At 36.3% G+C, this 12,677-nt stretch overlaps 1 protein-coding gene across 2 annotated transcripts in view; it reads right to left on the bottom strand.

Annotated features, from left to right (window-relative positions):
- Nucleotides 1-12,677, bottom strand: part of ATL1 (atlastin GTPase 1) — an 86,208-nt gene that overhangs the window by 40,028 nt on the left and 33,503 nt on the right. For both annotated transcript variants that reach the window (XM_018054364.1, XM_005685638.3), the window contains exons 3-5: nt 6,516-6,763; nt 4,377-4,511; nt 3,830-3,934 (exon numbers count right to left, since the gene is read on the bottom strand). In XM_018054364.1, coding sequence (XP_017909853.1) covers nt 3,830-3,934; nt 4,377-4,511; nt 6,516-6,763 — 488 coding nt within the window. The remainder of the gene's footprint in view (nt 1-3,829; nt 3,935-4,376; nt 4,512-6,515; nt 6,764-12,677) is intronic.

The raw sequence follows: 12,677 nt of genomic DNA on the forward strand, positions 1-12,677 counted from the left end.
TCTGAGTGAACTCTGGGAGATGGTGATGAACTGGGAGGCCTGGTGTGCTGCGATTCATGGCATCGCAAAGAGTCAGACACAACTGAGCGACTGAACTGAACTGAACTGAACTGAACCTGTTAAGAGTGGCTACTATTGAAAAGATAAGGAACAATTACATGTTGGAGAGGATGTGGAGAAAAGGGAACCTGCATATACTGTTAGTAGGATTGTAAATTTGTGCAGCCACTAGGGAAAACAGTATGGAGATTCTTAAAAAAGTTAAGAACAGAACTACCATATGACCCAGCAATTCCACATTTGGGTATTTGTCTGAAGAACATGGAAATACTATTCAAAAAGATATATGTACCCTTATGTTTAATATATCACTATTTACAGTAGCCAAGATACAGAAAGTCCTTGTGTGTCCACCAATGGATGAATGGATAAAGAAGATGTAACACACACACAACGCTGGATTACTACTCAGCCATAAAAAGAAGGAAATCCAACCTTTGTGACAACATGGATGGACTTTGATGATATTATGCTAAGTGAAACGGGTCAGATGGGTGAAAACAAATACCATGCTATTTTACTCACGTGGAATAAGTGAATGAATAAAATAAAAATGAACTCACAGAGATCAGATTACTGGTTACCTATGGACAAGAGAGGTGAAGGCTGGGCAAAATGGATAAAAAGGGGTAACTATGTGGCGATAGCAGTAAGTTGAATTGGTGTATCACTATGCAGTTAGAGGAGAAGGCAATGGCACCCACTCCAGTACTCTTGCCTGGAAAATCCCATGGACGGAGGAGCCTGGCAGGCTGCAGTCCACAGGGTGGCACAGAGTCGGACATGACTGAAGCGACTTAGCAGTAGCAGCATGTGGTGATAGATGGAAACTAGACTTATGGTGCGATCACTGTATATAGAAGGTGAACTATAATATTATACACCTGAAACTTATACTTTAAAAAAAAAAACTAGTCAATCATAGGTTATAATCATGACTCTCATTTTAAAGTTCTTTATAAAATAATTCAGTCTTCCTTCTATCCATCTTTTCATTGTCCTAGCTACACATCACGCCCTGGTTGCCTGTTCACTAGGTCCATTCTCCCTACAGGCTTATGATCTCAGCTTTGATTTACTCATCCTAACCACTCTGCCTTTCCTACTCTTTAAAATTATTTTACCTTTCTTTAATGGTCTGTTTCTTGGTCACTTTCTCTTCTTGCTCTTTCTAGTGAATAGAAAATATCTAAAAATTGTCTTAAAATGTTTATGCTGTGTGTTCTATGATCATAGTAAAAACCTTAAGGGCTTTCAGGACAATTCATAAAGTGTACAATAACTTCAAAAACAATACTTAAAAAAGAGAGAGCGACAAAAGGAGAGAAAGACATTTACTTTCCTAAATGTACCTTGCATGTTAGTTGCTTGGTCACGTCTGACTCTTTGCGACCCCATGGACTGTAGCCTGCCAGGCTTCTCTGTCCATGGAATTCTCCAGGCAAGAATACTGGAGTGGGTTGCCATATCCTTCTCTAGAAAATGTACCTTAAGGTACTATAAAAAGTTGTATGTATGTATGTGTATATATATATATATATATATATAAATTTTTTACTAGGTATGTAAAACAAAATTTACATCTATAAATTTTGTTTCATTAAATATAACTTAGAATAGGTGTTCACAATGTAACTACATACATTAAAATTATTGAGTTTGAAGTGACGAAAGCCGCTCAGTCATGTCCAACTCTTTGTGACCCCATGGACTGTAGCCCACCAGGCTCCTGCATCCATGGAATTTTCTAGGCAAAAGTACTGGAGTGGGTCGCCATTTCCCTCTCCAGGGGATCTTCCCAACCCAAGGATCAAACCCAGGTCTCCTGCATTGTGGGCAGATACTTTACCATTTGAGCCATCAGGGAATTGTAGACTTTAAATAGAAAAAATTATTAATAAGATAATATTTTCTGATTAAAGTAGGCAATTTGAAAACTGATCAGAAATTAGATAACAATCTCTTTAACAAGTGGTGCTGGGAAAACTGGTCAACCACTTGTAAAAGAATGAAACCAGAACACTTTCTAACACCATACACAAAAATAAACTCAAAATGGATTAAAGATCTAAACGTAAGACCAGAAACTATAAAACTCCTAGAGGAGAACATAGGCAAAACACTCTCCGACATATATCACAGCAGGATCCTCTATGACCCACCTCCCAGAATATTGGAAATAAAAGCAAAAATAAACAAATGGGACCTAATTAAAATTAAAAGCTTCTGCACAACAAAGGAAACTATAAGCAAGGTGAAAAGACAGTGTTCAGATTGGGAGAAAATACTAGCAAATGAAGCAACTGACAAACAACTAATCTCAAAAATATCCAAGCAACTCCTGCAGCTCAATTCCAGAAAATAAACGACCCAATCAAAAAATGGGTCAAAGAACTAAATAGACATTTCTCCAAAGAAGACACACAGATGGCTAACAAACACATGAAAAGATGCTCAACATCACTCATTATCAGAGAAATGCAAATCAAAACCACAATGAGGTACCATGTCATGCCAGTCAGAATGGCTGCGATCCAAAAGTCTATAAGCAATAAATACTGGAGAGCATGCGGAGAAAAGGGAACCCTCTTACACTGTTGGTGGCAATGCAAACTAGTACAGCCACTATGGAGAACACTGTGGAGATTCCTTGAAAAACTGCAACTAGAATTGCCTTATGACCCAGCAATCCCACTGCTGGGCATACACACCAAGGAAACCAGAATTGAAAGAGACACGTGTACCCCAGTGTTCACTGCAGCACTGTTTATAATAGCCAGGACATGGAAGCAACCTAGATGTCCATCAGCAGATGAATGGATAAGAAATCTGTGATACATATACACAATGGCGTATTACTCAGCCATTAAAAAGAATACATTTGAATCAGTTCTAATGAGGTGGGTGAAACTGGAGTCTATTATACAGAGTGAAGTAAGCCAGAAAGAAAAACACCAATACAGTATACTAACGCATATATATGGAATTCAGAAAGATGGTAACGATAACTCGGTATAAGAGACAGCAAAAGAGACTCAGATGTATAGAACAGTCTTTTGGACTCTGTGGGAGAGGGAGAGGGTGGGATGATTTGGGAGAATGGCATTGAAACATGTATACTATCATATATGAAATGAATTGCCAGTCCAGGTTTGATGCATGATACTGGATGCTTGGGGCTGGTGCACTGAGACGACCCAGAGGGATGGTATGGGGAGGGAGAAGGGAGGGGGGTTCAGGATGGGGAACACGTGTATACCTGTGGTGGATTCATATTGATGTATGGCAAAACCAATACAATACTGTAAAGTAATTAACCTCCAATTAAAATAAATAAATTTATATTTAAAAAGATTACAGTAATTAAAAACAATTCTGGGTGTGAGTGTGTGTGAAGTTGCTCAGTCGTGTCTGACTCTTTGCGACCCCATGGACTGTAGCCTACCAGGCTCCTCTGTCCGTGGGATTTTCCAAGCAATAGTACTGGAATGGATTGCCATTTCCTTCTCCAGGGGATCTTCCTGACCCAGGGATCGAACCCAGGTCTCCTGCATTGTAGACAGTTGCTTTATTGTCTAAGCCACCAGGGAAGTCCTACAATTCTACTTTTGTAGAAATAATAAGAACTGGTATGCTAATTGAGTCAAATAATATATATATAATTTACATTTCTGTTGTTTGTCTCACTACCATATTTACATAGAAATATATATATTCACAATTTTATTTAAAGAAATATCCATCAAAATGGATTTATTTTATTCCATACCTGAATTGAGCTGATCATTGTGCTAAGGGCAAATACTGTGGCTGAATCTCTCAAAGTTGACTGACTATCAAAGGTTCCCTGAGTATCCATCAATAGCACTGCAACCTGTAGGCAAGTAGAGTACATTATTGATATTTTATAGAACATGCAGGGCATTAGGGTTACCACAAAGTTAATATCATAAGGACTAAAATAAACCATCAGCAATGAATATTTAATAGGTAAGTTTTCACACATGCCATGAATGCCACTGAAACAGAAATATTAACTTGTTGCTGAATATTGTAATGATTAATTTTCACTGGCAATCCAACAAAACAGAAACAGCATTGCTAATTTATCTGCTGTTCTACTGTCCCTATGATTTTGCCTACTGTGACCAACAGCAAGGAAGCTGGGAACATGAAATAAGATGCTACCCAATTCCCTTTTAAACTTATGTCAAATGATCAAAATTAGTTTTTAAAAGAGCATTTTTGAGGATCCTGAAAAGTGGTAACTGCTAGTAAGTGAAAACTCAATTTTCTTTAAGAAGCTCACATCATACCTTTTTACCATCAGGTTTATTGATAAGGAAGATTTCACTCCATATCTGGATTCCTGTGGTCTCTCGTTCAGACCCACCTCTCCATGAAAAACCGGTCAATGGTTCATTGTGATCTCCAATCCAATCAACTGATTCCTATAAATTAAGAAAGTCTATGATATTAAACTAGATATGTAGTACAGGTTCTTCTACTCACCCGTACCAGTTAGCATTCCTCTTCAACTCTAGACAAAAGGAAAACAACATATACACATCTATCATACTGATAAAATTGCTTTATTTACACATTCAAAACAATTCATATAGAAGAGCAATCTTATGTCACATGCTATGTTACGTCCTGCGGATACAAAGATATCATTCCAGATAAGAGGAAGCTCACAGCCTAATGGGGGGACAGACATGCTAACAAAGCATTATGATGCGATACATGCATGCCAAAATGGGTGTGTATTTTAGACATAACTGGAAGCATACAGAAAGAAACAACTAACTCTTAGTTAAGACATCACAGAAGTGATATTAGAGCTAAGACTTGAAAGATGTTTAGGCATTTCCCAGGTGAGCAAACTCAGCGAGGGCATTTCAGAAACAAAGAAATAAAAGGTATGAGAGAGAATATTATGTCAAGATATACACAATAATAATATACACAAATGCTTCTCTAGATTGGGGAAGGAGGGAACAAATCACAGGAGGATAAGCACCGAGCAATAGGTGCAGAACAACAAAATCAAATCTGTTACACTTTAATTTGAGCAAATACTATTTAACATAAGCAACATGAGAAGGATTATCAAGTATTTCATTCTAATGTTTATTTCACAATTAAAATTATGGTTATGCCTGAACTACATAACCTGAAAGAATGGAAAGTATTCTAATTTTGTTCATTCAGTTTTCCTACCTGTGTTAAGCAGTGTACTAATGTTGGTATGACATAAATAGAAAATGGCAAGAATTTTGTTTGTTTCAAAAGCCTGAATGTATTTTGGTCATTCTGTTCTTGGTTTGTTTGGAGGCTAGAGATAGAAGATGTTAAAGTTAACATTACAAAGTTGTTAAAAAATATCTCACCTATATAAAAGATAAGTCCAAAATGGTTAATTATTATATAAATGCACAACACAAAGTTTCTTTGGGTAGTATGTCTATTCTGCCTCAACATCCATATTTGCATCTGAATTGCTATGGGTAGAAGGGTAGACAAAAACACTGGTATGCTCTCAACTTCTAACTTTCTGTTCCCTCACTCTAATCTCCTATTTATCCTTCTGCTTTTGGTTGGTTGCATGCCCCTTAAAGCCTCTTTTCTATGCCACACTATTATTTCAAATGTTACCACTGTGTTGGTTGCCTTTGGGGGTGGGTTAAAGGTGAGAACTGAATGGGAAAAGATGACAGAACTTTGTGAGGTTAACAGCAAGATACACTTGATAGGATTTGGGGCTACCCAGGTATATACATTTCCCCCCAAAAAGCAGATATACACTTCAGATGTAACTACATGTAAATGTTACAACAAAAGAAAAACACTAAATAAATACTGAAATACATAATAATGATGTATATTGAAATATTTATACGGAAGAATACTGAAGTCAACAATTTACTTTGAAATGAATCAAAAATAAGACAGAGCAATGGATTGAAACAGGGAAGAATAGCTGGATACAGCAAAAGTAGTAAAGCAAGAATGTTAATGTTATTGGTACAATCTAAGCAGTGCACATCCAGGTATTCACTGCAAGGTTCTTTAAGCTTTGCTGCATGTATGAAAAATGTCATAGTAAATATCAGACACAAAATTATTATAATAAAAATTATGACAAAAGTTATTCAACATTTTAAATACTAACATGTAAAGTTTATAACTGTATCACTGTACTTGTCTATTTTCAGAAGAATTTTTAAAAATGTGTTATGTTCTAAGGGAAATGTAGCAAAGCGGCTTCAGACAAAGTGGCCTATATAGCTTGGTCCCTAAAGCACCAGAGTTGGAATGGTTACATGATAGCATTTTTAAACTAGTTCATCTTTAGGGAACATAATAATGGAAACGTTGAACACTACTATTAAATAAAAACACAAAGTGATAGAAGCACAGAAATCAGAAAACTTTTTAAACTTCTTCCCTACCTGGTTATACATGTATCTCAACATGAAGTCCATTAGGAAGGATTTTCCTTTTCTAAATGCTCCAGCAACAGATACAGCGACGACTTCCTTGTCCCTGACAGCCTCTGAGAGAAGGATCCGATTTAGAGCAGTTTCATCTAATTCAAAGGAATGGTCATCTTTGACAATGAGGACTTGGACTGGTCCTGCCTTTTTCACTGGCTCCTCCTCCTCGGAGCTCCATTCATATGTCTTTTCTGAAAACCCACCTGTTGAATAAGATAAGAATTTATTCAGAAATCATCTCAGAACACAGGAAATGTGGATATACCGCTTGACTCTCAAACATCTGAAACAGGAGCATGGTGGAATTTGCTGTTCTGTCGCTAACTTGTGTCCAACTCTATGAGACCTCATGGACTGTAGCACGCCAGGGTCCTTTGTCCTCCACTATCTCCCAGAGTTTGCTCAAATTTATGTCCACTGAGTCGGTGATGCTATCTAACCATCTCATCCTCTACTGCCCTCTTCTCCTTTGGCCTTCAATCTTTCCCAGCATCAGGGTCTTTTCCAGTGGGTCGGTTCTTTGCATCAGGTGGCCAAAGTATTGGAGCTTCAGCTTCAACATCAGTCCTTCCAATGAATATTCAACATTGATTTTCTTTAGGATAGATTGGTTTGATCTCCCTGCTGTCCAAAGGACTCTCAAAAGTCTTCTCCAGCACAGATTGAAAGTATCAAACTATGGTGCTCAGCCTCACATCTGTACATAACTACTGGAAACACCATAGGTTTTACTATATGGACCGTTGTCGGCAAAGTGATGTTTCTGCTTTTTAATATGCTGTTGAGGTTTGTCATAGCTTTCCTTGCAAGGCATATCTTTTAATTTCATGACTGCAGTCACTGTTCACAGTGATTTTGGAGACCAAGAAAATAAAATCTGTCACTGGTTCCATTTTTCACCCTTCTATCTGCCATGAAGCGATGAGACTGGATACCATGATCTCAGTTTTTTAAAGGCTGAATTTCAAGCCAGCTTTTTCAGTCTCCTCTTTCACCCTCAAAAGAGGCTCTTCAGTTCCTCTTCACTTTCTACAGTGGAATTAGAAATACTCCTTTTATTGACATATATGCTGTCACTTACATTGTATCTCAGAAAGACTTACAGCTCGTCTTTCTCATCAAGTGGCCAAATTAAATAGAATTTTATTTTTAAGAAAGCTCTAAATCAGTGCAGAGATCTCTGTTTATTGAGTGAGAAAAAAAAATCAAAGCAAAGGCCTCTACTTTTGGAGCAAAAGAATAAAATAACTTTAGTTTACACTTCATCCCTTAGAAATTAGTTTAATTATTCATTAAGGATGCTTGTAGCACTTTTTAAAGCTGAACACGTGTAGGAAGAAATACACAGAGGAACTCAGAATCACATATTCTAAAATTATACTTTGTAGCAATGGAAGTTACAGATAATTAAATTGGGTAGGGCCAGATTATAGAAGCCCTTCAAATCCATGGCAAAGCGGTCTAGATATAATTCAATCAAAAATAAAAAGCTTTTGAAAGTTAACTTTGTGTGGAGATCTTATAAACAAGGTGGGTGACTCTGGGAAATGACTAAATCTCTTAGTTTCTTCATCTGTAAAACAGAACAGGTACTATTAATAGTATCTATCTAATAGAGCTGTTGGAAAGATGAAGGGAGTTACACGTGAAGTGCTGAGAACAAGGCTGGGCACACAGCAAGCTCATAAAGGTCAGCTATGATCATCATCACTACCACTACCTTGGGATTATAAGTTGAACTAAATATTCCTGGAAGAAGTTTCTGCCTATTTTCTATAAATTTATGTGTGTTTGTGTATGTGTGTGCATGCATGTGTGTTTTCAAAGTTTTGTATTTAATTGTCAAAAATGCTATTGCTGATAAAGGCCCTATTTTAGAAATCATCCCTAATATATAAGGATTTCTGAACCCTAGACTTTGGCATTTGTAGTATATTATAAAACAACTTCAATGTGTCAAGTGATATATTCTTAGATCCGTAGCCTTTCTAATGTAGCTTCATAATGTCCTCCCACTTTGACTGTGGGGTTAGCTAAGTGATCTGTTTTATGACACAGCAGAGGATGAGACATGACGCAGCAGAGGCTTGAAGGAGCACTTGTGTGTTTCCATTGTGCTTTTTCACCTCTGCTGTTCATCATGAGAATATCTTTAGACTAGTCTGCTGCAGGATGAGAGACACTTGAAGCAGAGGCATACTGCCCAGTTCCAGCCAGGGGCCCCAGCAAGTCAACCCTCGGCCACATGAGGAAGCCCAGTCAAGACGAACAGATGTGCCTAACAACAGTTTCAACATGTGATCAATAAATGCCATTCTTCTATGCCCCTGAGGTTTTATGACCACTTATTATGCAACATAACAGGCAATAAATAACTGATACAACCTACAACCCCTTTCTTTAGAAAGGCAGTATAGTGTAGTGGTTAAAAACACAGGCTCTGGAACCAGATGGCCAAGATTCCAATCAAGACCTCCCCATTTCTTAGCTGAGTAACCTTAGGCAAGTTGTTTAACCTCATTGTGTCTACCTCATAAAGTTGTTGTGAATTAATATACACATGTAATACACTTAGAACCCTGGCTGGTATATGTATTAGTATATGAAGTATTATTACAGACTTAGGAAACTAGAGCCAAATATGTAACTGGCCTTGACCAAGAAAAACAGGTAAAAATTCCTGTATGAGGCAATCTACCACAGATGCTTTCTTGTGTTTATTTATTTCAATACTCCAGCAAGTTATTTATTATTATCTGTATTTTTGATATATGAAGAAATTAGGAGATGGCTTAAATAACTTTTTCAAGATCATACATACTAGCGTTCACACAGTAATTGTCAATTTGGGATTAGATTCCCAGATTGATTTTAGTGGGCACAACTTCTGATTTTAATGCAAGGGTCTCCAATATCTGAGGTCACATTTGCTCTAATTGATGTGAGCTGATAGATATATTTTATGCTATCAGGTTAAGGAAGTTCTCTTCTACTTCTAGTTTACTACTGATTTTTAAAAATCATAAATGGAAATATGAATTTTATCAAGTGTCTTCTCTGAAGCTATTGAGATGACCATATGGTTTTTCCTCTTTAATCTATTACCTACCTAAGTCATTTAGTTGTGTCTGACTCTTTGTGATCCCTTGGACTGTGGCCCACCAGGCTCCTCTGTCCATGGAATTCTCCAGGCAAGAATACTGGAGCAGGTTGCCATGTAGTGAGTAATGTAACTTCTCACTTTTGTATAAATCTAATATTTTCAGGGTGCAGAATATTAATTACACACTATTAGATACAGGTTGCTAAATTTGTTTAGGATTTATACAGCTATATTTATAAATGAATTTGAGCAAACTCTAGGAGTTGGTGATGGACAGGGAAGCCTGGCATGCTGCAGTCCATGGAGTCACAAAAAGTCAGACGTGACTGAACTTAACTGATTCATAAATGAGTTGAGTCTATGACTTTCCTTTCTCATTTTGTCTCTGATTGGTTTATTAACAAAGTTACATTGGCTTTACAAAATGAATTAGCAAATTCTTCCGTTTCTATCTTCAGAAAGAATACTAAAGGATTGAATAGTTTTATGACATTTTGTTAGGACTTGCCTATAAAACTATCTGGGTCTAGCATTTTCTTTGTGAGATTAATTTGTAACTGCTATCTCAATTTCATTAATACTTATGATGCTATAATTATATTAGTAGTAATAAAGCTTTTTATTTCTTCTTGAGAAACTCTTGGTACATTATATACTTCTAGGAATTTTTCTCCATTGTCTAAAAGTTCAGACACTATATCAAAAAAGTCAAAGATGTGAACTGTATCATTAGCCAACCTGACCAAATTTGACATCTAATAATTGCAGAATCATGCATTTTTTAAAGTTCAGATGGGGCAATTACCAAATAGACCATGTACCAGTTCATAAATCAGATCTCAGCAAGCTTCAAAGTATTAAAATAATATATGTTTTCTGACAATAGAGAAAATAGAAATCAGTAACAAGAGGATATTTAGAAAATTCCTAAATGTCTAGAAATTAGCAGTAACTTTCTAAATAACCTAGGAATAAAAGAAGAAATCATAATAAATTAGAAAATGTTGTACACTAAATGATCTAATGAATGTTTTAATCCATTCATCAATTCGTCTATCTGCAAACTGATGCAGCAATCCTACATTGTCTTAATCAAAACAGCTTTATGAAAAGTCACTATAAATAGTGGGCAAACCCCTCCTAGTTTCTACTTATTATTGGTTGTGGCTAGTTTGATCCTTTCCATATGAATATTAAAATCAATGTTAGCGTGTAATATCTTCTTTATATAGAAGTAGAGTGGAAGAAGCACAAGCTGGCATCAGGATTGCCAGGAGAAATATCAATAACCTCAGATGGCAGAAAGTGAAGAGGAACTAAAAAGCCTCTTGTTGAAAGTGAAAGAAGAGAGTGAAAAAGTTGGCTTAAAGCTCAACATTCAAAAAATGAAGATCATGGCATCCGGTCCCATCACTTCATGGGAAATAGATGGCGAAACAGTGGAAACAGTGTCAGACTTTATTTTTTTGGGCTCCAAAATCACTGCAGATGGTGACTGCAGCCATGAAATTACAAGACGCCTACTCCTTGGAAGAAAAGTTATGACCAACCTAGATAGTATATTCAAAATCAGAGACATTACTTTGCTGACTAAGGTCCATCTAGTCAAGGCTATGGTTTTTCCTGTGGTCATGTATGGATGTGAGAGTTGGACTGTGAAGAAGGCTGAGCGCTGAAGAATTGATGCTTTTGAACTGTGGTGTTGGAGAAGACTCTTTTGAGAGTCCCTTGGACTGCAAGGAGATCCAACCAGTCCATTCTGAAGGAGATCAGCCCTGGGATTTCTTTGGAAGGAATGATGCTAAAGCTGAAGCTCCAGTACTTTGGCCACCTCATGCGAAGAGTTGACTCATTGGAAAAGACTCTGATGCTGGGAGGGATTGGGGGCAGGAAGAGAAGGGGATGACAGAGGATGAGATAGCTGGATGGCATCACTGACTCGATGGACGTGAGTCTGGGTGAACTCCGGGAGTTGGTGATGGACAGGGAGGCCTGGCGTGCTGCGATTCATGGGGTCGCAAAGAGTTGGACACGACTGAGCGACTGAACTGAACTGAGAGAAAATATGACATGTTAGAATCTTGCTTAGAGGAAATTTATACCTGGAATGCATTTAGTAGAAAAATGTTTGAAAAATCATAATCTAATATCCATTCAAGATGAAAAAGAATGGCAAACTAAATTCAAAGAAAAGGTAAGAAATAATAAAGATAGTATCAGAAATCAATAAACTAGAAAATCAAGATTAATTCAATAATCATAGACCAGTCAAAGAAAAAAGAAAAATTCCCACAGATTATCACTATCAGATATTTTAAAAGATATCACACAGATCTTACATTATATTTAAAAATAATATGAGAATATTATGAATAATTTTTGTTAATAATTTGATAATTTTAATGAAATAGATAAATAAGAAATAACATCATTTTAAAAACTACACAAGAATAAATACAAACTATAAATAATCTTATATCTGGAAAATTCGCTAAATTCATATTTTAAAATTTTCATGCAAAAACAAAACAAAATAAAACTGCAGGCTCAGTTGGTGAGCTTCCATGGTAAATTTTTTCCAAATATTTAGAGAAAAAAATAATAGGCATTTTACACAAACTCTTCCAGAGAACAAAAATAAGGCACCATTCTCAACTTGTTTTGTGTTTTCAGCAAAACTATAATACCAAAACATGTCAAGAATATTTTTAAAAGGAAAATTATAAGCCAGTGTCTCTTAAAGATTAAACTCAAAAAGTTCTAAAAATACATAGCAATTCAACTCCAGAGACAATAAAAAATCTAATACATCACAACTACATGGTATTTATTTATTAAAGAAATTCAAGGTTAGCTTAACATTCAAAGGCAAGCAATTGGCTATGTTAAGTAAAAAGGAAAATAATTTCAACAGATTCATAAAAATAGGTATAAAAATGTAACACTTATTTCTGATTGAAAAGAAACTCAACAAATTAGGAATAGAAGGAAAATTCTCTAACCTGATCAATGGC

This window comes from Capra hircus, chromosome 10 (genome assembly GCF_001704415.2).
Source record: "Capra hircus breed San Clemente chromosome 10, ASM170441v1, whole genome shotgun sequence".
In the NCBI taxonomy this organism is placed as follows: Eukaryota; Metazoa; Chordata; class Mammalia; order Artiodactyla; family Bovidae; genus Capra; species Capra hircus.